Here is a 23,987-nt window from a genome sequence, read left to right on the forward strand (position 1 = left end):
CCTTCCGGGTGGGCCTGACGCCGGCCTCACTCGGCCAACTCCAGAGTCCTGGCTACCCCCCGCGGCCCCGCAGGGGCCCAGGTTCCCAGGGGCAGGGCCTTTGCCAGAGGCCTCCTTGGGCTTCTCAGGGGAGCGGCCCGCACAGCTGCCCGTATCCAAGAGGCCTTCCCAAAGGCAGGAGAGCCCAGCGCGGCGTCAAGGGCAGATAGGGTCTCTGACACCTTAGTTGCATTTCTCTCGGGGCTGTTTTCCCCGTCTGAGACCCCCTGAGTTCCAGATCTGGAGGTGAGGGCAGGCTTTCAGGGAGGACTCTCAACATCTGGGGAGGGAGACCCCCAGCTAGAGGCCTCTCCTCCTGGAGAGGGGAGCAACGTGAAACCCTGCTGCCCACTGGGCAAGGAGCGATTGGCAGCCTCATTCTGCAGCTCAGAAAATATTCTCAGGGTATGTCCCCCTCTCTCTTTGGTCCACCCCTCTCAAGCCCGCTCGGTGGCCTGGGGGCCGGCCGAAAGGCGTCTGCCAAGCATGGGAGCTCGCCGCTCCTGCGGTCACGAAAAGGAATAAGCCACAGCCTTTAAGTCTTAACTAGATGCCACCTCTGGGGCCACAGATCGATAGAATCTGTGTTGCACACATGGAGGGAATTATTACTTTCAAACTTCTCCCAATTCTCCCCCAGCAAAACAGAGACAAAATGCCACGTCCAAACACCCTCACTCCCAGGTTACATTCAAGGCCACCGCATCAAGCAAAATCGCCTTTTGGAAAAGCATCCTCCCCGGAAGTGTTAAGTTCACAAGAGCTGCACCCCAGGAAGGGTACCGCTCACCTGCTGGGGTGGGCCACTAATTCCCAATTTGGATCTTGGACCCCAACGTGACACATAGAGACAGGAGAGGAGTGTTTCGGCCAGTGACACAGATAATAAAGCCATATCGCTGCAGCCACGCCTCGCAAAAGGCTCTATTGCTATTTGAAATCTTAAAGATGAGATATCAGAATTGAAAAGAAAGAGATAACTTATTTAAAGTCCTGGGAAAATGGACAGATGTAAAATTCTAGAAGCACTGTAAATTATTTTGGAAGAGCTATGAGGCTTTACAGTTTTTCACTGCAATAGGGTAAAGATTTAGAAATCAAATCAAGAAATAAAGAGGTCTAAAATTCATTTCTAATCTGGCCTCCACCAGGGGTGTCATTAAATGGTGCAGAATCAGTCCTCTTTGGCTATCTTCCATCCCAGTTAATATTCTCTTCTGGAAAACCATTAACGTGGGGGAGGAAGTCCACGTTTTAGGAAACTGAGGAAAAGCAGGACCCCCCCTGGTTTGTCGTCAGCTAATGGAAAATGTTCATCCTCTCTCTCCTCACCGCTTAAACTGGAGATGTTAAATCGGACAGCGGGGTGGAATGGCACTGCTTTGGCTATCTGCATGGTTGTCTGCATTCAGCAAATGACTTCACAGCTCGCAGCCCTTCTGGCAGCCGCCTGCAACCAGGACTGTTTCTCTGGGCGGCCTGGGTCAGGGTGGGATTCTGAATTCATCGAAAGCCTTTTCTGACACTAGCAAGACAATAAGGGAGTTCCCCCCCCCCCGGGCCCCCTGTGATGCCTACACATTTACCCACCTGTGTCACAAAATAACCAAACAGGTGGACTCATGAACACACCTCATTTTTTAAAAATTCGAGAATACAAACACACTGTCCGGACTTTGGGCAGAAAAACAACATGGGTTTATTTTAAGGCAAGTACAACAATTAAGACCACATAAGACAAACACAGGTGAAGTTAAATTTTTAGGGTTTTTTTTTTTTTTCTTTTAGGAATGCTCGGGGGAGGACTCGACTATACAACACCATCTCGCTTTGTAAGTAAAAAGTATCAGATACTTGACTTCTTTATCTGCCAACAACAACAAACAATAAATTATGTTCTTGTTTTGTAGAAGACCTACAACTGGGAAAAGAATTATATCGTAATTGTACAGGGGGGAAAACCCCCCCAAAGGTTTCTTGAATTTTCTCTTTGGCAGTTAGAAATGGTCGGGCAAGATGAGAAATTATCCAGTGAACTCAACTTTAAATATTATATTAATGGCTCTGAACAACAACAAAAAATAGCCTGATTACAAATCCACACATTTGTACAGCACGGATAGAGAAATTTAAAATTACACACAGCACATACATAATCTATAGAGACCCCCACAGACGTGTGGGGGTCTCTACAGAGAGTCATTAATGGGTCGCTATGGGATTTGGTCCATAAGTTATACTTTTTGAAACCCCAAGTGGAGCCGTTAGCATAGCCATCCTGGAAGGGGAGGGGGATTTAAAAAATCGATATTCATTTCGTTGGGCCGCATTCCTGTACGGGGCTTCTTGGGATCTCAGAAACGGGGCGGCGAGTGAAAGTTACCTGCAGCTCGCAGAGGGCGGAGGCTGGCGCGCGCACTCTCTCTGCTCCCGGGTCTGCGAAAAAGCGGTGGGCCATGTTTTGGTTCTTTCTGCGTCTCTGCAGCCTGCACTGTCTGAGAGGGTCGCGTCTGGGAGACGACGCCGGAGCGGGCCGGGGCAGAGGAGGGCCGGGGCAGGTCAGTATTTCGTGCAGTCATAGGAATACGGGGCCGCGTGGCGGTAGAGAGATGGCGTGGATCTGTAGGGCAGCTGACAGCTCGCGTTGCTGCTCACTTGGGGTTCCCCGAGGGTCGAGTTCTCAATCCCCAGCCGGTGGGAGGTGAACATCTCCCTGACGTTAGGGAAAGTCTGCTGCTGGGCCGCGAACGTGTGGCCGGGGAGGTGGTTCAGGTCCCCGCTGTGGTTGAGATACCAGGAGGCCGCCTGGGCCGCGGCGGCCCCGGGCTGCGGCGCCGGCTGGGGCTGGGGAGCCGGCGGGGGCGGCGGCGCCTGCGGGTGGTGGTGGCCGTGATGCTGGTGGTGGTGGCCGGCGGCGGCGAGCGCGCCCTCCTGGCCGGCGGCGAGGTTGAGGGCGCTTAGGGGCGACGTGGGGCCGCTCGTGTGGTCCGAGAGAGCCTCGTCCAGCGCTGGCGGGACGCACATGTGCGCCGGCCGCTCGGTCCCGGTGTACAGGCTCATGGCGCGCATGCTGCACTGGTAGCCTCCAGCGCCCGCGGCCTCCAGGCCCTGCGCGCAGGGCTGCCCGTAGGCGGCGGGCGGCGCGGCGGCGTAGGGCAGCGCCAGCGGCGGCACCACCAGGCCCGCGCGCCCAGCCGCGGGGCTCAGCTCGCCGCCGGGCGGCGACGTTCGCAGCGTCATGATGTTCTCCACGCTGAAGCCCGGCAGCCCGTTGGGCGCGCCTGCGTGGTGCTCCGGCAGCGAGCCGTCGGGGGAGCCGGCGGGCGTGGAGGCCGCGCTGCGCGGGCTGCCCTGCAGCGCGCTTTCGGGGCTCAGCGTCTCCACCTTGGTGATGACCGGCAGCGCCGGCGACGCCGCCTCGCTCTTGATCACCACCTTCTTCTCGACCTCCTTGGGGGCGTCCGCTAGGGGGGGCCCGGCCGGGGCTCCCTTGGACGCCGCCGGGGGCGGCTCCTTGAGGTGGGCCCGCTCCTCCTTCTCCTTGGGCACGTCCTTCTTCTTGAAGCGCCGCCGGCGCCGCAGGAAGCTGCCGTTCTCGAACATGTTGTAGGAGTCCGGGTCCAGGGTCCAGTAGCTGCCCTTGCCAGGCTTCTTGTCGTCACGGGGCACCTTGACGAAGCACTCGTTGAGCGAGAGGTTGTGGCGGATGCTGTTCTGCCAGCCCTGCTTGTTCTCCCGGTAGAAGGGGAAGCGGTCCATGATGAACTGGTAGATGCCGTTCAGGGTGATCTTCTTCTCGGGCGCGTTCTGGATCGCCATGGTGATGAGTGCGATGTAGCTGTAGGGCGGCTTCACGAGGTCCTTGGGCGCCGCGGGCTGGTGGTGGTGGTAGGGAGCGTAGGAGCGGCCCATGCCCGCGCCGTACTGCTCCGGGTGGCCCGAATAGACGCCCATGGGGCTGGCCATGCCGCCGTAGCTGCCCGCCGCGCGGTAGTAATTCTGCTCGCTCAAGTAGGGCACCACTCCCAGGGCGTTGGGGTCGGACACAGAGTAGCGCGCCTGCATGCTGCGTCCGAGACGGCTAGCCACCGCCTGCGCGCACGGACCGTGAGGAAGGCCCTGTGAGAGCGAGCGCGAGCGAGAGAGGAGAGAGGGAGGAAGGGAACCGGCGGGGGGAGCCCGGGCGCCTGGAAGCCTCAGGAGTGAGCTGGAGGAGGCGCCGGCGCTGGGCTCCCGCCTTCGGGCCGGGAAGGGGCGCTCGTTTTCAGCGGACCGGGAGAGGCAGCATCCTGGAGGGCGCGCCCGGGAGAGCGCAGCGCCGGCCCCTGTTCGCTCGCCCGCTCGCTCTCGGGACTTGGCTGGTGGCAGCCCGGGAGGGCGGCCGGGCCGGAGCAGAGTCGCCACGCACCGCGGTGGACCGAGGCTGGCCCCCTCGGTCCGCGTCGGGAAGGGGACGGCGGCTCTCCAAGCCCCCCGGCAAATCGGTAGCGCTGAGGGTCAGCGAGTCGGGGTCCAGAGTGCTGCCCTGCCGAGCCCGGAAAAAGAGGCAAAGTCCCTTTTAGGGATTGGGAAAAGTTTCAAAAGTCTTACTGAAAGCGAGTTTTTACTTTCCTGCGGCCACGCCCCCTCCGGGAACTTTGGACCAATAACCTGGCCGCTGTGGGGACTTAGCACCAATCAGGACGAGGAGCGCCGAATCCGTCGGCTCTAAGACCCAGCCACGCAGAACCAGACTTCTGCTGCTCCGTCTCAGCTGAAAAAAGATTTTTTTTAAAGTTATATCTTATTAAAATTTATTTTATTATCGCATTTTAGTTAATGGGCCCACGTGTCCAGAGCAAAAAAAAAAAAAACAAAAAAACCAAACCGACGCTCCTTTGCAGATAAAAGTCAGTTGGAGATATAAAATCGAATGGATTAATGTAGTCCAATATCTCCCCAAAGACCTCGTAAGTAGCAAAGAACCTGGGACTATTTTTCTTATTAATGAATAATGAGGCGAATAATTAGATTTCCTAATTATCGCGGCCTAGGTGTAATGGATTCCAAGAAAACGTGCTGGATTGGAATGGCGGGCCTCCGCTGGGTGTTATTATTTAAGCAAATAATTAATAATCAACGGGGAGTATCCAGGTTCGGGGCCGACAAGAATTACCTATAAAGGTTTCGGAGGCAAATATAGAATCCGAGAGCCTCTCACCCCAACCTGAGGAGGCGGGCCGAGGCGTCTATAGGGAAAGGCGAAGTGCAGAAAGTGGCGATATCTTGAGAATTTAATCCTTGGAATTCACCGTGGGTTCGGCAAATAATCCACGACATGGGGAACAGTTTTGTGGGGTTTGGGGAAGAGGGTGAAAAAATTCTGCTCATTTCCCACTTTCCCCTCCCGGGTAGACGCCTGCAGCCCCCCCTCCCGACCCCAGCTTCGCAGCTTCTCTCCCCTTTCCCAGAGATAAATTCCCTTTGACAGGCCGACTCCCGCGCTCCCCGAAGACGGGAACAATGCACCAGCCACCCGGCCGCCGGCGCAGTGCTGGGTTCCTCTGCCCGCGAGCAGAAACCCGAGCCGCTCTCCGCGGGGGCTTCGCCCGAGACGCGCGTCCGGAGCGCGGGCTCCTGGCCGCGGCCCCGCCGGCGGCACCCCGCTACCCCAGGCGCGGCCCCCACCTCCCGCTCCTGGCCGAGCCCCTTGGGATTACCCCGGTTGGATACGGTGATTTGGGCCCCGGGGCCCCGTGGGAGGGTGCGGGGAGCGATCCAGAAGGTCCAAGGCACCCCGGAGACCGAAGACTTCGAGATCCGGACCTCGAGCAACTCGGAGGTCCTCGCCCTTCCAAGCTGTCTGCTTCCCTCTAGGAATCCCGGAAAGTTTGTTTATTTGTGGACTGAGTATTTATTTCTTCAACACCTCGAATAATCGGGTCCCCCTCCGCTCGCTTCCCTGACGGGGCAGGACGCCTCTAAGAAGGTCTAAATGCCAGTGAGAGTTCTTCTGGAAGTTGTCTGTCCGGTAGAGTAGGGAAGACGAGTTCGGATAAAACTTTCTGGTGCTAGGATTCTTTTTCCCTCCTCACTCTCGCATCCCCTGTTTATGAGATCCCCAGGAAAAGGGTTTGGGAGAGTATGCCGTCACTATTAGCTGTGCGGGAGGCACGGGGAACACCTCACTCATTTTCAGTGGAAGAACAAAAGACAAAATATTTATTGCATTATCTGTGAATGGTATTATCTCCTGATAAATTCAAAATCGAAGAGTAAGTACGAAATAAATTTCTGTAACATTCGACTTCGGAAACACTCGCTGTATTTTAAAAGGGTGCTCTGGGGTCTTCCCCTAACTCTGTCGGTATGGCAGCTCCCCTTCCCCACCTCTCATATACATACACGAAGTCAAATAAACCTCCATCCTCAGCTCGCAGGTGAACGGTGTGAGCGTTCCCCCCACCCCTCCATCTCCCACCACAGCTTTATTTTTTCATCCATTTTATTTTAACATCCATTTTTTTTTTAAAGGAAAGAAACTCTAGCAAAAAAAAAAAAAAATGTCTTTTTCCTGGAGTATGTGAGGGCAGCCGAGTTCTCACAATTTTACTGGAAATGCAAACTATTGATCAAGAAACACTCCTCAGTCCGTGGACTTCCTGGAGGAATATTATTTGCTCTGCTTTTACGAGGTGTTTAAGAAAAAAAAAAAAAAAAGCTTTATCACGGCATAGGGCAAAAACCAAAATAGCTCAGGACCACGGAAAATAAATTCCAAAATGACAGTTTCTGCCTGAGTTTATATTTACAAGGGTGTTTAGGTTTAAACCAGTGGTATCTGAAAAGAACTAAGTTGAGTTGCCTAAACTATTTACCTCCCTCCCTAAAGAATTGGGTCGGGGAGAGAAAGAAAAATCCTTATAATCAAGACAGAAAAGGTGAGAGAGACATTTTCCTCTGCTCCTGGAATTAAGTTTCTTCTCCTCTCCGTAGGACTCCAGGAGAGATGTTTGTTCAGGTTGTTAAAACAACACCTTCCATACACCTGGACTTTGCAAAAACCGTGTTTCCGATTTTTCCTTTATCCTGCCAGGGTATTTTGGATTGCGGGCAGCCCATTTCTTCCTTTCTTGACCTTCCTTACTGTCAGTAAGCCAAAAGCCGAACCGGGCCCCAGAGGGCTCTCTGTGTTACTAGAATAACAAGCGAGAATAAAGGCAGAAGAGATTCAAGCCACTTACCCCCTTCCTCCCTCCCTCCCCGCCCCCCGCCTCGTGTCCCCGCCTGGGCGCAGCGGGCTCCAGCACCTGGGGACGGCTCGGGCGGACCTGTAGTGTGGGCGCCATCTCGAGGCAGAACGGGGAACTACTCTTAAAATAGTGTTCCGGGGCGGGGGATGGTTGGGAAAACCCGCTCGTTCTGCTTCCAATGGAGGTGCTGACGCCTTGTGGACGCACCTTAGCATTGCATGGCAGAAAGTTCAAACTCTGTAAGCGAGAGAGCACGGGAATAAACTGTGTGGTGCTTTGATTAAGCACAAACAAAACATTTTCCATAGCTTTGCAATGTGTCGAGAACATGATGTTTTGGAAGACATAAATGTCTTTCGAAACCTCGTGGGGAGCAGCAAGTCTTCTCTAGGGAGATTTGCTGAGGTTTTAAGCAAATAAAATCTGCACCTCTTAGGTGTCTGTAAGTCTGGTGATATTTCCCAGGGTTATTAACAAACTGCTCGTCCTCCCTGTCTCCCCATGGAAGCTGTCTTTCTACCCCATGTGTGAGCTGAGTTTCAGGAAAAGTTTCAGCAAAAATGTGCTGCGTGTGTGTGCCTGGCATTGTCTTTAATAGCAGGGAGGTTGAAACACCTCTGCAGCCACTTATGCTTTTGAGGCACCGAAGAGAATTCAAAGACTGGACAAGTGAAAGGAGTTGTGTGCCTCCTCTTGATGTCTTCAATACATTTCCATCCTGGGCTCATGAGGTTTTAGTGAAAGGGGCCAGGAATGGGAGTGGCTTCAGGCTTCCTAAAAGGTACTTGGGATCTGAGGAGCCCTTGGGTTGATCAGAGTCAATGCTGCTGCTTAAATATCCACTGCACTCCAGCTCCTAATGGCGGCAGCACGGAGGACAAAGCCACAGCAGCGGGGACTCTTCTTGGTTAAAGGAGTAAAGAAACTCAGTGACTAAGTGCAGGAGGAAAGGAAAAAAAAATTTTAAGGGCCACACCCTCACCATATGGAGGTTCCCAGGCTAGGGGTCGAATCGGAGCTGCAGCCGCTGGGCTACACCACAGCCACAGCCACACTGGATCCGAGCCGCATCTGTGACCTACACCACAGCTCACGGCCATGCCGGATCCTTAACCCTTGGAGCGAGGCCAAGGATCGAACCTGAGTCCTCATGGATGCTAGTCAGATTTGTTTCCACTGAGCCATGACGGGAACTCTGGGAGGAAAAAATTAAAAAAAAAAAAAACTAGTAAAGGACAGCTTTGAGAATATCTGGGGAAATTTGAATCTGGAGTGCATATTAGATAATAATCTTGTATCAAGATTAAAATTCTTGAGTGTGATAATTATATATGGTTAAGTAAGAACATGTCTTGTTTTTAGAAGATACATGTCAAAATATTTAGGACTGATAACTCATCGTCTCTGCAACTTTTTAAAGATTCAGCCAAGGTGGGGGTGAGGACGGAGAAGAGAAGGAAAGAGAAAGTTATTGGAATGTAGTAAAATGAGGACAGTTGCTGAATCTATGAAATGTGGGTATTCACTGAGTATTATTCTTGCAATTTTTCTGTAAGATTGAAATTTTCCCAAATTAAAAAAATGGGAGAAAAACACCTTCATTACTCTGGCAATTAAAAAAGGCTTGTGACACAAAGTGAACACCGTTCCATAGAAGGAAATTTCCACATTGCAAACCCTAATGTGGAGGCCCAGTGTGGCCCCCAGGGTCCCCTCTTCTTGTGTTCTGGAAGGTTCTGAAAACAATCCTGATTGCCTAAGGAGTTCATCCATCTTCATAATTCAAGCAATTGCCACAATGAATACCATCAAAATCGCAAGAAATCAGTCGATTTCTGCATTCTGTAGCAGATGTTGTAAACCAGAATGTTAAAGCGAGTTACCTGCATGCCGCTCTCTCCTGCCCATTCCACACATGTCCACACGGTCGCCCTTCTCCCTGTTGCTCTGCAGTTGGTTTGCTTACGATGTCTTGTCGGTTGAGGCTGCTGTAGGCTCTAGTAACAAGCACCCCACGTCTCACTGACTTCATCTGGAGCCAGCCTCAGCTGGGCATCACCCAGGAGCCTGGATTTTCAAAGCGTGCCTGTCCTGTCACCTTGGCAGCGGCAGGAGAGGGACGTTCTGCCCTGGAAGTGTGTCCAAGGTCAGAAGTGACACGTGTCACTTCCGTTCACAATGCCTTGGCCTGAGCTGAACGCATGGCCCCAGTACACCACGGGCTGGGGAAGTGTGGTCTTCTCTGTGCCCAGGCAGATGGGCAAGCTGACATTCATTTAGTGGCCTCATGTCTGCCATACATGCCCTACCCACCCAGGCAGCTGGTGACCCTGCCTTGTTTCTGTCTGCAGCCCCCGTGCTTTGCATGGTACCTTGGAGCATAATAGGTGCACAAGAGGTGTTTACTGAATGAATGTATGACTTTTCCAAAACCTTCCTCCCTAATCAATGAGGGAAAAGGTCATGCATGCATACCGGGTGCCAAGATGTTCTACTCCTGACATCTCATTTAATCGTCTTTTGGGGTAGGTACTGTTAATGTCACCATTGTACAGGTGAGGAAACAGCTCTAGAGATCTTAAATAACTAACACCCAATTTTCAGCTACAAGTGAGGGAATCAGAATCTCATAACTCATTACTTTACTGCCTCTTTGAGATTAGGGTTACGGTCTTGGAAATTAGAGGCAATTTAAAAAGTTAAAATAGAAATATCTATATAAAATAGTCTATATGGAAATATACGTTTATATAATTTCAAAACCATATATACACACAGTAGTCACAGTAGTGTATTCACGAAGGCTTCTGAACACATGACTCAATGTCTATGAAATTTAGCTTTTTATATTACCAACTTGCAAGCCTGTAATTAACCCTGTGGCATACAAGGATTCAAAATCAGAGCCTGCAGAAAGCAGACTGCTCCCTGGGAGGTGCAGACAGGGCTTTGATTGTAGGACAGGGCAGGGAGAGAGAGAGGTGAGGAGACCCCGCTTTTCACGGAGATTGCAGACTGTGGGATGGATGTTCCGGGCCCCCGGGAATCACCATCCGACCTCAAAGTGACCACCGGGTGCCATGGCGACGAGAAGCGAGGCTCCAGGGGGGCCTGTACAGGATGGACTGAAGCCTGGAAGCACAGAGCAGCTCCCCAGGCGGAGGGGACTCTTCTGGCTTTTCGGGAGCCAGCCTTTGTTGTTATTGAACTAGTCATACTTTTCGGAATTGTGTGTGTGTGTGAGGATAGTGCAGGGAGAAGTCGAGGAGCAGAAAACAATGTCGTGTGCCACGTCTAGCGTCTCAGAAGAGAGGAACCGCATCATGGGCGAGGAATCCAGGCGGCGTCCAGGAAGAAGGCGGCCCCCTGGGGAACCAAAAGAGGAGGTGGGTGTGTTCGAATTGGCAGTGGGCGCTGAGAGGCCAGGGGCACGGGACACCCCAGCCACACCCCGCAACGCCCCGCAGACGCCTGCGGGAGCAGGCGCTCAAGACGGTTCCGGTCCAAGACCTAAGGCTCAGGCTCGCGGAGTTGCACGCGCACGCGCCCTGCAGAACGTTCCCACCAGGCCTCCGCGGCGGCGCCACGCCCCTCACCCCCCCGCTGCAGCCAGTGCGCAGGCGCGGGGAGAACGCGCGCGGGTGACGTCATTTGGAGCCGGACTCCGCCGGGGAAGGTGTCGCGCTCTGACGGCGTCGCCATGGAGCCCAGCGCGGGTGAGGCGCCGCCGAGGGGCTCACCTGAGAGACGCGCGCGGGGCGCGGAGGGGCCGCCCGGGGTGCGGCAGAGGGCCCGACAGAGGCAGGCGGGGACTTGGAGAGGCAGGTGGGGTCGCAGCGGGGTTTGGAGTTGACCCTGCGGCGTGTGAGGACCGGACGCCCAAGCTGGTCGGTGGACCAGGTGGGACAAGAGCTAGGAGGGCTGTCTTGCGGGCACCTGGTGGTGTCCTTGCGGCCCCGTGAGGTCTGCCTCCCGTGTCGTCCGCGGCAGTGGAGGCTCACTGCTCTTGGCCGGGCAGGACTGGAATTAACCGGAACGCTGGGACGTTGCACCGCCGACCTCTTAACGACCGCTTTCCGAGATCTCGTGGCTCTCCTAGGTCCTGGGGAGGCTCGCCCCAGAGCCCCCGAGCTTTGGAGATTGACGGCCGGGTTGCCGGGCAAAGCTGTTCCTACCCAGGGTCTGTTACAGGCGGGTGCCGCAACTGTGAATAACCCCCTCCTCCCTTCCTGCACCGGCGGCACGTGAACAGCGCAGTTAGCAGGTGCTGAGAGTTTAGGGAGAGGGGTAACGAAGAGCTGGAGACGCCTGCTGCTCTCGGGACTGAGCTCTGGGCTAGAGGTTCAAGGAGGAGTGAGACCTGGGCTCACCTGATGGGCAGTTACGGAACAGGGTGTATTTCCACATTACTTTATGTCGCCTTTTATCATCTTAATCCTTTCCCACGTTTTGGTACCTTTCCAAGGGCAAAGGACCTGCCTTTTAGTCTCCCCCTCCCTCACAATTAGCTCGTTGCTTTTTAAATGGGAGTAAGCGCCATGTTTGTGATTAATGGACCCCAGAACGAGGGACCCAGTCCTTCCATGCCTTACGTCGCACACAGCCTCCTGCATGGCGTTGGGGATGGCGTGGGGCCTCTGGGCTGTTAGTGAAAGTGGTAAGGTCATAGCCTTGTAATAGTTGGTCAGTGTAACGGCTTTCGTTTGAAAAAGCAAGTGGGGAGGAGGCTCTGGGCTCCTCCTGTGGGAGGTTCCTAAAGGAGGGATGTCTGTCTGTGACCTAGCGCCCGGAGAGTGCTTTCTGGGCAGGCGAAGGAAGGGAGGAGAGGAGACACAAAGGCCTGAAAGAACAGGGGGGCGGGTGTGTGGGGCCAGAGACCAATAGTGGTGGGATACTTTTTGGATGGAGGAGAGGGTGAAGTGGCCAGCAGGGCTTTGCAGCTCATCCCATACCCTGTGCCAGGGATCCCTGGGGCACTGGAACAGCACGAGGGGACACTTCCTGGGCATGGGGTGGAAATTGGACCTTGAAGAGAGAGTTTGCCTGAGGGACAGGGAGTAGCACAGACTTTACTGCCGGAAATAACAAGCCAAGCGCTAGAAAACTGCCCACATGGCCCTACTCAGGCTGACAGCGTAGACCTGCGTCTTTGGAGCTGCGTGTTCCCTACGTACCCTCGAATCTGCATTCTTGATGTCTGCAGTGGTTCAGAGGCACTGCTAGAATCAGGAGGCACTTAGTGTTGGCAGTGGACTCCAGGAGGCTCGGGTCTGGCTGTGAAGGGCCTGGCATGGGTGCTCTTCCCAGGGGATCTGTGTCTAGCCTGAGGGCATAAGCAGTGGCACCCTTTGGCCCTGGTCCTTAACACCGTAAAAGGACCTGTAGCAGTTTGGCATACCGCTATCAAAGTGGGGGCGAGGGCTGTGAAAGCAGACATCGGTAGCACGGTTGGGAACCCCTGTGGCCCATCCGTCTTCAGTACAGTTTCACCTGCCCCGTCGTGGAATACTGCAGCGGCAGAAAAGGGCAAAGGTGCCTTTTAGATACAACGCACGGACCTGCAGGGTAACGAGCAGATGGTGGTGGAGCTGACTGTGGAGCGTATCCTCTTAGGGAAGGAGCGTGCGGGGAGAATGCGGCGTCTCTTGGGAGAAGTCTGAGGTGCCCAAAGAAGGATTCACTGAAAGAAACAGCTCCACTCATTCCCTGGGGGGGGGGGGGGGGGACGGTACTCGGCAAACAGTGAGGAGAAAGACTTTTCCTTATAGATGCCTGCCTATGTTTTAAAACTGCGTTTACAACAAATTAAGCTTTTGAAATGTAATATTCACATGACTCACAGCTACACAGTTGATAAATGGTTGTGGTGAGAAGCTGGCTGCCAGCCCCATCCCACCACGCAGGCAGGTGACTGCCACATTGCTCTGGCCATGAGGCTGCTCCCCTGTGTCACTTTTGAGCAGCTTCTGCTCGTGTAGGGGAGACAGATTGAACCTGTCCCCCTCTCCTGCCCAGCTGATGAGAGGTGCCCCGTGACACCACAGTGATTGGAAATAAACTTCTGGGTGAGGGCAGGGATAAAATTGAGTGAATATTTTCAAATGTGCTTACATGAATGTGCTGATTTTATTTTATTTTTCCTTGCTTAGCTGGAAGCTGCTTTTTATATTTCTCCATGACAGGAGGAGCACGTGGTTACTGATTTTGTTAGGAGTTCCCCAATCAAATAATTAAGGAATATTTGTTGCCTGAAAATTCATTCCCAGAGAGGGATCTGAAATAAAGATTCACACGGTGAAGGGGATTGTAGCTGGGGAACCAAGATAGTAGCTGGCTTACGAGTCGCTGAGGTTTAGGGCAAGCGAATGGGACCGTTGTGGGGCTGAAGTGACCACAGCCCTCTTGCGACTGATGGGCGAGGCCGAGAGCAGGGCCTTGACTGAGCCCACCTCCCGCTCCAAAGGAGGACCTAGGGCTGCCGGGGCCATGGCTTCGGCTGTGTTTGTTCTGCCACCACAGATTCGTAGAACTAGCTTCAGACCCTTGGGTTATGTCGATTTTACTCTGTGTTTGGACTTTAGCAGTTTGCTGAAGAGTGGAACTCATCACTGACCCTGGTTTCTCCGCGCAGGGGTCAGAAGCCCTGGGTGCGTCTGCCTGTGGCGGAGCTGCGGGTACAGCGGGAGCAGGCGGGCGCTGGGCCCGGGACCGCTGCTCTTTGGGCTTCCTGTCTGTGTGTTCATCAGCCACATCCTTTGTTGCCGCAGGTATTTCCAAACAGGACATTCGTGAGCGGATCTGGGACTACATGGAGTCAGAAAACTTAGCCGATTTCCCCCGGCCTGTTCATCACAGGATTCCCAACTTCAAGGTACGGCAGCATTCCTGGAGCGGCCACAAGGAAAGCCTGGTATCCTCCGCGGGTCCCAGTGGCGACGCAGTTACTGTCCTGCTTCACGGCGGGTTTGAACTCGGTGGCCAGCGAGCGGTGTGAAGTCCAAACCAGCGGGCTCTGAAATGTCCTTCATCCTGTCACTTCACCTCTCGCCGTGAGGTGTTTCTCCCACGCGCCTCTCGCCGTGAGGTGTTTCAGGGCTCCCGCTCCTTTTGCTGCAAGGAGCTATTTCTCGTGGTGGAGGCACGCGATGGCTGTGGTGCCTTTCACACAGTTGGCTCCCTAAGGCCTGACGTGCCCTCAGAGGGAGCCTCAGCCAGAGAGACTGGCTTCGCAGCCCTTTGTACCCTGACTGTTTCTTAGACCCCAGACCTAGTCTTGGAATTGGCTCCCACACCTTTCTGGGTGAGATGCTGGAGCGCCAGGCTGTGGGCGGCCCGGGGTCAAGGCCTTTTGGTAACGTGCGCTTGCGTTTAAAAACAGGGTGCTTCCCGGGCCGCCGAGCACTTCCCGCGTTTGCAGGCGTTCAGAGCGGCCAGAACCATTAAAGTCAACCCTGATGCTCCCCAGAAAGGGGCCCGCTTCTTCGTCCTCGACGTAAGTGCGCCTCTGTCTCTCTGCCTAAGCAGGGCTCCTCCCTGGCTTGCCAAAACATCAGAGACCTCGAGGTTTTTGCCCGAACACGGGAAGTTAAAGTGGACCCCGATAAACCGCTGGAAGGCGTCCGGCTGCTGGCGCTGCAGGTAATCCCATTCCCTGAGCAGCGCCCTGGCCCTGACGGGCCACCTTCCCCGGGGGCTGGCACGTGTGCACAGGCCTGCGTCTGACTCCCTCGGGCGCAGGGAGTGTCCTTGGGCTGCTCTCTCCAGGACAGTCCAGAAGCCTTTGGTTGTTGTCAGCCAGTCAGAAGTCCCGAGCGTGTCTGAATTCAGAGAATAGTCTTTGAAACCATGACCTTGAGGCATCCCGGTGCTCATGTGCTCCTGGGAAGAGAGTGATTACAACATGTGTATTTTCTCTGCTACCTTGTGATGCTGTAATTCCTTGAGACTTGACAACCCATGAGTGAGAAATCTGATAAATGAGCCCCCACATCTGCGAATTACAAGTGTCGCTTAACTTAGATAAAATACCCCCTCTCCAGAAGAAGAATTCTCCCAGGGTTGCTTTCATTTATTGTAGTTTAATAAGTATAAACATAAAACCTGGCATAAATTTTACTGCTCGCAGCTCTTATGCAGCTTACAGTTGCATACCAAAATAAACATGTAAATTAAATAAAAACAGACCTATAAAAGCGGTAACATTCAGATGACGGCCCTCACTTGATGTCATGGCCGATGCTGTTTGGCCGAAATGAAACCCTGTTGACAGTGTGCGTGTGACAGCAGCAGCGCAGGGTCCGCGGGGTTCTGCCGTCTGCCACTGGACTTCGGGTGGTGACTCATTTTCCCCACAGCTGGCTGAGAAGCCAGCATCTGGGCGAGGCGGGGGCCGGGGGGGGGGGGCTGCATCGTGTGTAGGGGAGCGCATCCCCCTGCAGGCAGGCTGGTGGTGCGTGTGGCCACAGACCACGTGTGGACGCAGCTTCCCCACCCCCCACCCCCCAGACCTTGGTTGGGTTTAGAGCCTCTTCATAGAAAAGGCCTTAACGGAGCTTTGAGAGACTCCGCTCCGCAGGTTCCGCTCGTGTGCAGCCATGGGGGGAGCAGAGCAGCGTGCCGCGTCCCCGGGTCTGGAGGCCGCCGGCAGAAGCACCTCTGTCACCCGCAGAAGGAAAGGGGCCCTTGCTCGTTGCTTGGGCCGAAAGACCCTTCTCGGGGTTGAAAGCCTTTCAGGAAGCCAAACTGGTTTTATAGGTCTTTTATTGGTCTCAGGCTGCCATCTCCTGCACACAAAAGTAAAATATGCTATTTTTTACATGAAAGAGCTTATAAATTTTCTGATTTCTCATGGGCCACCCATGTGTAATGTATGATCTGCAGTGTGCCCTTTGCTGTGGTTTTGAACTTCCCTGTGCATCGGGTCACCAGGTGGGCTTGTGAAAGTAGGTTGCTGGGCCTGCCCCCGAGCCACTGATCCTTGCTGACTGGTGCCCAGGGGCTGCTGACGCTGCTGGCCAGGCCGCCACTCTGAGAGCCTCACAATAAGCATGTGAGGACTCACTGGAAGAAAGGGGCTGTTGACACAGGCCAGCTGTAATCGGCACTCAGCTCTCAGAGTGCGGTTTATCGCGCAGCAGGTTAGACACAAGTGCGTGAGGGAGCCGTGTCTTAAGCGTGGCCCTGCAGTGTCGGCTTCGGGTTCAAACATCACCGTGACCGTATGGTGCCTAGTTAATGCTGGAAGTGGGGCCACAGGAAAGGGACGGCTGAAGGGCTTATGAGAACAGATGTTCCTTTGGGTTTGCACTGTTCTCACCTGTGACGATTTTGGGACGGCGAGGAGAGGAGAATTAGTGAGCTTTATCCCCCCCCCCCCGCCTTTACTCTGAGCCAGGGTAGAGGAGCTGCTGTAAGGAAAACCGCCTCCTGTTACTCAGCGGGGTTTGCAAAATACCTTATCTCCGTGGCACAAACCCCAAAGTGCAGATGATAGGAACCTGTTCCTCAAACATCAAAACATACGCAAGAAAATTCCCTTGTTAGATTCTGTAATTCATTGACTCTCTTTTCTTTTAAAAGAGCAAAAAAACGTTGTTGGTTCCAACACCACGACTGCGAACGGGGTTGTTTAATAAGATCACACCACCCCCCGGGGCAACTAAGGACGTCTTGAGGAAGTGTGCCACCTCTCAGGTAAGTTCGAGGAGCACCCCAGCCACTGGGAAGAACCAGTCTCAGCTGTGACTTCCGGTGAGTTAGAGCAGCGCGAATCTGCCAGGGTTGATCTGTGTTTAACCAAGCCAAGCAATGAGTGATGCTGCGGTATCCGCCAGTCTTGCCTCTGCAGGAGCCTCATAGAGCAACTGCATGTACCTCGGTGTTTCTCGGATTGTCAATTCCCTGTGAAAAAGCAAAGGGAAAGCCAAGTTTCTGGTCGTCTGGCGCCCTCTAGTGTTCACTTTTGGTGCCATTCAGTGTCAGTAGCGTTTTCTCAGATGCCACCAGAGCAGAAGGGGACACAGGTGGAATTTCTAAAGTATGTTCCGTTGGAAATTGCCTTACCAACTGCTGAAGTCATAATGGCTACGTAGTTTAGCAGTATCATTTTCTCCACAGCCTCACAATGTCCTAAAACAAATGTGTAAATATTACCTTAAGGTGCCTTAGAGTGGAATCTGTCTACTATTTTATAGACAAAGAAATAAAATCTGGTGACTTTTTTTCAGAATTGTAGAGTTTACCCAAGGTCATTCCATTCCAAATCTAGTGCGAAGAAGAAACAGGGCATTGGGTATTCCTTTTTAGAGGAGATTTTCCACTTTAGTGTGTAAGAAGTGAGTGCTTCATTGTTATTTATCATATTTATAATAATAATAATCTGTCTTATTGCAAAAATAGAATTTGGTATGGCATATGAAAGTATATGCAATAAAGTAAGATAATAAAATATGTGTAGAAACAAGAGCAAAGGGAAAATAAATGTAGATGAGCAAGAGCTCACCCTAGTTTGGTTGCCGATCAGCACGCCCACCGGTGACCCTGCAGTTGGCACATGTGGCCCAGCCCGGAGCCACACTTCCGAGAGCCGGCAGGGAATGTGATGGTTATAAGTCATTGGTTCGGACAGTAAGGGAAGCCGTCTTCCTGGTGTTGAGGTCGGGGTCAGGTGTGGCCGTCTTGCTGCTCTGGTGGTCTCTGTCACCCGTAGCAGCGTCCCGCTCCCTGTCTGAAAGGTGACTGGCATGCAGCTCGTTGCCATGAGTCCCTGTGAAGCGCTGGCACTGGCTGGCCTCTCGCAGCCACCCCTGAAAGGACGGCCTGGCCAAGGGAAAGCCAGACCAGCTTTCACGACCAAACTGGAAGATGGATTGAACAGTGTCTGATCTCTTTAATCCTAATGTTATGTGGTCGTGGGTGTAAATCAGAGATCCAGTGTCATGAACCTCCGCGAGATTGTCACTTCCTTTGTGGCAGAGGGAACGAATGGAGAAGCGGAGAACGAGGCTCAAGGCCACGTCTCGTGTGGATGCACGGGCAGCGTGGTTATTATTTACTGACTGCTGCCACCGTCGCCTGGGAGAGTGTGATGTCACCTTTCTTCTTGGCAGACAGATCTCTGAGTCTGTCCCTCCACCCCTGCTACTGTCACGCCCCAGCCACCTGTGTCTGCTGCTGTTGCCTTTGTATTTAGTCTTTCCTCGGGGGTGTTGTGGCAGCCCCCCCAGGGAGCAGACAGAAAGCTCTCTTAACTGCACCCTGTGTCCCTCTGCCCACCTGGTGACTCTCGGTTAAGTGGAGCGTCCGGGAGACTCCTGGCTGCTCACACCCTGTGTGATCAGACCCGGCCGGCAAGGCTGACCCACCGAGAGGAGAGGAGGCCTGACAGGTTACAACACAGAGGAGCCACGCAGCTGTCCACTCACCAAGGCTGCCAGGCACCAAGCCCTTGGCAACGGGCTCGGGGACCCCGGCCGTGGGCCCGAGGTGCCTGCCTGCGCGGCCGCTGTGAGCTTAGGGACGGATAGGCTTTCGCACGGTGGGGGCACTGTGGGCCCGTGGCTGTGGTTTGAGTCTTCGGAGGCCCCAAGCTAATCACAGTCCTGATCCTGGAAGTGACTTGTCACGTGTTGGTCGACAGGGCCTCGTCCCACGTCCGGTTCCTCCTGCAGGGTACTGTGCCGCACAGCCCCTGGCGTCTGCTCAGTGTCCTAGGGTTCCCTGTGGCCTGTGTGCACAGCCCGGCCGCCGCAGCCCCCCTGGGCCTCCGCACAGGCCTCTGCTGGCGTGAGGGACTGTGCCCGCGCTGCTTCTGGGTCGAACAACGCGGTGGGAGTGACCCGCCGGTCGTTCGTGCGGAGAGGCCTCCCGTGTCTCACGGTGAGCTGGTGTGTCACACGTCTAACGGCCGTGTCTCACGTGCTGGACGCCTTGTCTGGGCTCTGCCACGTCGCTGCAGCCTGGCAGACGCGGCAGCGCTGGTGGCCCTCCCTTCCAGAGCAAGAGGCTGCCGCCCCCTGGGTCTCGTCCTGCTGAGGCTGCGGGCAGAGAGGGGTCTGGACCCGGTTACCGGTGACTCCGAGCCTCTGTTCTAGTCCCCGTGCTCATCTGTCTCCCGGGGCAGAGGGTGTGCTGGGTCGTCCGGGGTGAGTGTCTCCCTCACTGCGCTGTCCGTTCCTCCTCGCGTCTCTCCGCCGTGGTCCTGAGCCGTCGCCTCCGGCGGCCGGGGGGCTCACTTCCCCGGGGAGGTTCGTCAGGCCCTGCGGGCGCCTCCCCGCGGGCTCCGAGCGGGCGCTCAGGCTGCGTGTCTGTCTGCAGGGCGTGAGGAGCTACAGCACTCCCGTGGGCTTGGAGTCCAGGCTCCTCGTGGACTTGGTCGTGGTGGGCTCCGTGGCTGTTTCTGAGAAAGGTAAGACTGAGAGCAGAGCCTCCGGATGTGACCGCTTCCCCGCCGCCCGCTGTCCCCCAGCACTGCGGCGCCGTTTGCATGTGGACGGCGGGTGACTTTGCGTTCGGGATTTGGGACGCATGCCTGGCCTCCGCAGCTGCTGCCGCAATCCCTCCCTCGCTTTGAAGAATGAGCTCAGTTCCTCGCTCTCCTGGCCCCACTCAACACCTTTACAGCATTTTTGCTTTTCTTAACGGGAAAAATAAAGTGAGTTAATCTCTCCAGGTGGTGAAGGATTTCCCTCCTGGTCTTAAGTTAACTGAACTGGAGCCGGATCTGTTTGCAGCGTGTCAGTAAATAGTTGGTTTTGGAGAGCCTCCAGTCAACGGGCAGATGCCGGGTTCTGCAGCCGGCTTTGGTAGTGAAGCGGCAGCCTCCTGCCAGCACAGGGTGTCCTGAGCCCGCCCGCGGGGCCTGGCTTCCCACGGCAGGCCGGTGAGCAGGGCAGCTCGCCGAGCCGGCCTCAGCACGGGCTTCCCGGGGGCCTGCTCCCTCTGCCCTGCTCCGGCCCAGGCCCAGGCGGGTGCTGTGTAGACACAAGCTGCCGATGGTCTGGCGGGATCGGCCCACCGCAGAGCTGTGCTTGCGCAGCGGGATTGGGGTTCCCGCTCCCCCGGGAAAGCCTTCTCTCGCCTCCCAGCCGAGAGAAGAAACGAGGGAATGCCCTGAGACTCTCATCCCCCCACCTCTCCCTTTGAAAACTCATTGGCCAAAGCCAGGTTCTTCCTTCCAGAGAGGTTTCTAGTAAAGAGCTGGTGAGGGGGGCTCGAAAGCGTTCATCCAAACGCCGAGTGCTGTGCTTTTAAATGTTGGCCGTGAGTGTCATCTCCTGGAGTTGGTTCTTTGCCCACTTGCGCTCTGAGCTGCCGCGTGAGGTGTGTGGGGTGCGATGCTGCGCTTCTTTATTTCCTGTCTTCCCTGTGGTCCCGTTACGGGCGCTGCCCTTGAGGTGGCAGGTATGCACGAGCACACCTGTGCCCACTGGGTGCCAGGCGCCAGGCTGGCGCTGGGTGGGCTCCGCTTTGGGTCCTCTGTGGGTGGGAAGTGCAGACACGAGAGTGAACGACGGTGGGACGTGCTCAGTGCTGGACGCGCAGGGGATGGATGGGAGTGGGCTCAGCCTGGAGCAGGGCCCCCTTGGGAGGGACCTCAGGGCTGGCTCCTGCTGCCAGGTGTTTTTCAGGCAGGTGGGCCTGGATGGGGGAGCGAGTGGCGTGGCCACGCAGCATGGCCCTTTGGTGGTTGGGGCTGGCCTTCCAGGGGCCCGAGGCCAGGTGACGGGATTTGGGCTGTACTCTTGGCAACGGGGAATTTTTCAAAGACCATGAGGCGTTTTCTGTTTTAGCTCAGGATGTGTGAGGAAGAAGCCAGTGTTGTGTAAACATCGTTGGCTAGATAACCCTGATTCAACGCAGTCACGTGCCCGTGTGTTTTAAGATGCGGGTAGCGCAGAAAGCACAACCCGGGCACGCAGAAAGCACGACCCGGGCACGTGCCCTCTGCCTGTCCCCAGGGCCCACACGGGTGTGGGCCTGTGTCATGTGAGACGCGGGTGTCTTGGGTGTTCTGTGTGGGGGCTGCACGCTCGCCCCGTTGCTGTGTCCGCACTGACAGTGCGCGTGCCCTGCTGCGGCGGCCGCGTCTCCAGGGCCTCTGCCCGTCCGCGCAGAGGTCAGCCTCCTCCCGTTCATCAGCCCTGCCTGACGGACCCTCGCGGTGGTGTCTCCAGTGTTGGTTTCGGTCTTTCCCTTGCAGGTAATGCTAGCATGTGGCATCTCATGGTCTGCTCTGGGGGTACCTTTCGGGAGGAGGGCTGTCCAGGGGATGACTCCTGGGAGAGGAGCTATCAAACCAAAGGGTTTTAACGTCCTGATGGGCGCTCCCCTTGTGGCTCAGTGGGTAATGAAGTTGAATAGGATCCGTGAGGATGTGGGTTCGATCCCTGGCCTTGCTCAGTGGGGTAAGGACCTGGCTCTGCAGCTTCCTTGAGCTGCGGTGGAGGCCGGCAGCCGTGGCTCCGATTCAGCCCCGAGCCCGGGAGCCTCCATGGGCCACGGCTGCAGCCCTAGAAAGCAAATACATACATACGTAAATCCTGATCGGTGGTGCCAAGAATTTTTTTTTTTTTTTTCCTTGGGCCGCTGCCACAGCATATGGAGGTTCCCAGGCTAGGGGTCTAATCGGAGCTGTAGCTGCCAGTCTATGCCAGAGCCACAGCAACTCGGGATCCAAGCCGTGTCTGCAACCTACACCACAGCTCACGGCAACGCCGGAGATGTTGCCAAATTTGGCATCAGAAGGGTGCCCACCTCACGTCCCCATGTCGTCTGCCCGCCTTTCTCCCTGCTGCCCTGTTAACAGCGAGAGTTACCCTGCCTCGGGTTTTGTGTCTGATAGTGAGCAGTGGTATTTGTGCTGCCTCCTGATCGCATTTACTCCGGTTGGGGTGGAAGGTGTCTCCTGCACCCCCCGTCCGTTCACCTGTCTCCCCTCTGCCCTCCCCCAGTTTGTTCATACCCTTTGCTGTTCTGCTGTTGACGTGTCTCTCTGGCTGCGTTGCGTGCCTGATCGAAGGCTTCTCTCTGTAACGGAGCACGGTCAGGTCTGCGTCCTAGACGGACGCCTGGGCGATGGTGCTGACGCGCTTGGTGGTGACGAGGTGTTGCGGACGTGAGAACCGGCCGGGCCGGGCGTCCTCTGAGAGCAGAGGCTGGACTCAGCCGGGCGCCCACAGTGAGCACATGTGTCCACCGTCTGGCATCCTTTTCTCCTGCTTGGCTTGTCCTTCAGCTTCAGATAATGAGTTCTTTTCTTGGGCCGCATCTGTGGATTTGCGAAATAGCGCTAGTGCTGCTTAAACCACCTTCTTCTGAGCGGCAGGGCTGTGCTGGGTGACTCCTTAGTGCCTCTACAAGGCAAGGCCGTGCCGTCTCACACCCACGTCCCTGATTTAGACTTTCGTTTTTAGAAATGTGTTCTTAGTCTTTTTTTTTACTTTTCTAGGGTCGCAATCACGGCGAGAGGAAGTTCCCGGCCTAGGGGTCAAATCGGAGCTGCAGCTGCACAGCCACACGGGATCCAAGCCACGTCTGTGACCTGCACCACAGCTCACAGCAATGCCAGAATCCTGACCCACTGAGCCAGGCCAGGGATCGAACCTGCAACCTCATGGATACTAGTCAGATTTGTTTCTGCTGCACCACGACAGGAACGCCTGTTCTTATTCTTTTTATTTTATTTTTTAATTTTTTTGGTCTTTACTAGGGCCGTTCCCACAGCATGTGGAGGTTCCCAGGCTAGGGGTCTAATCAGAGCTGTAGCCACCGGCCTGCGCCAGAGCCACAGCAACACTGGATCTGAGCTGCATCTGCACACCTGCACCACAGCTCACGGCAATGCTGGATCCTTAACCCACTGAGCAAGGCCAGGGATCGAACCCGCAACCTCATGGTTCCTAGTCGGATTCATTAACCACTGAGCCACGATAGGAGCTCCTGTTCTTAGTCTTTTTAAAAACTACTCTTTCGTTACTTTGAAATGTGACTCTTGCTAATGTAAACCTCACACAAATGCCGGCTCACTCTCCTTTGTAAAGCAGGGGTCTCCGTGTTCGGAAGGTTCCATGTTCACCGTGTGTTACCGTCTTGTGCGCGTTCAGTGTGGCTCTTCCTCTTTAACTGCTCTGCATCCACGATGACAAATCCATGCCTGCCGATCGCCCAGTCCCCACAGGGATGCTGACCCTCTGTGTTGCCTCTTAGGCTGGCGAATCGGGAAGGGCGAAGGCTACGCTGACCTCGAGTACGCCATGATGGTGTCGATGGGAGCGGCCAGCCAGGCCACGCCGGTGGTCACCATCGTCCACGACTGCCAGGTGCTTCCTGCAGGGCCGGCTCTCTGCCCTCGCTCCGGGCCACGGCGGGTGTGGCCTTTCTGGGTCGGGCTGGGTTTGCTTGGAGGCGCAGCAGCGAGGCCGTAGCTTGGTGGGTCTGCAGGACACCACCCTTCACCAGGCGGCGCCGCCTCCCGGCAGCCCCTCACCGGCTTCTGTCTGCCCAGGTTGTCGACATCCCTGAAGCGCTGCTCGAGGATCACGACCTCACCGTGGACTACATTCTCACTCCTACGCGCGTCATCGCCACGGGGTGCGCGCGCCCCAAGCCAGCGGGCATCATCTGGTCCAAGGTGGGTCCCCTGGCGGTGTGGAGCGAAACCAGCACCAGCTCGTGGCTTTCAGGCACCTCCTCCTTCCGGGCTTTCTGCGTCCGGCA

The 23,987-nt window shown here is 55.3% G+C and overlaps 2 protein-coding genes across 37 annotated transcripts in view; one reads left to right on the forward strand and one right to left on the reverse strand.

Moving 5' to 3' along the window:
• MTHFSD (methenyltetrahydrofolate synthetase domain containing) overlaps positions 1-23,987 on the forward strand; it is a 135,905-nt gene that overhangs the window by 99,535 nt on the left and 12,383 nt on the right. For 4 of the 36 annotated variants that reach the window (XM_005664302.4, XM_084959302.1, XM_084959307.1 and 1 more), the window contains exons 1-7: positions 9,859-11,171; positions 14,039-14,142; positions 14,796-14,909; positions 16,851-16,964; positions 19,587-19,677; positions 23,478-23,590; positions 23,776-23,901. In XM_005664302.4, the coding sequence (XP_005664359.2) occupies positions 10,550-11,171; positions 14,039-14,142; positions 14,796-14,909; positions 16,851-16,964; positions 19,587-19,677; positions 23,478-23,590; positions 23,776-23,901 (1,284 nt within the window). In that variant the 5' untranslated portion in view covers positions 9,859-10,549. Of the gene's footprint in view, positions 1-1,827; positions 1,872-9,858; positions 11,172-13,902; positions 13,946-14,038; positions 14,143-14,649; positions 14,910-16,850; positions 16,965-19,586; positions 21,532-22,719; positions 23,591-23,775; positions 23,902-23,987 lie in introns of those variants that run through there. The other 32 variants (XM_003126813.5, XM_084959314.1, XM_084959320.1 and 29 more) reach the window with 23 other exon arrangements.
• Positions 1,813-4,618, reverse strand: FOXC2 (forkhead box C2). Its single transcript, XM_021093694.2, has one exon. The coding sequence runs from the start codon at positions 4,102-4,104 to the stop codon at positions 2,599-2,601; it is 1,506 nt and encodes a 501-aa protein (XP_020949353.1). The 5' UTR covers positions 4,105-4,618; the 3' UTR covers positions 1,813-2,598.

Source organism: Sus scrofa, chromosome 6 (assembly GCF_054392235.1).
Source record: "Sus scrofa isolate SSC_HxYL_T2T_F1_AM1 chromosome 6, Sscrofa_HxYL_maternal_Yorkshire_Landrace_v2.0, whole genome shotgun sequence".
Taxonomy (NCBI): domain Eukaryota; kingdom Metazoa; phylum Chordata; class Mammalia; order Artiodactyla; family Suidae; genus Sus; species Sus scrofa.

What these genes read in the sequence shown, in the direction of transcription:
- FOXC2 (XM_021093694.2), bottom strand. Translation starts at nt 4,104, where the DNA reads ATGCAGGCGCGCTACTCTGTGTCCGACCCCAACGCCCTGGGAGTGGTG.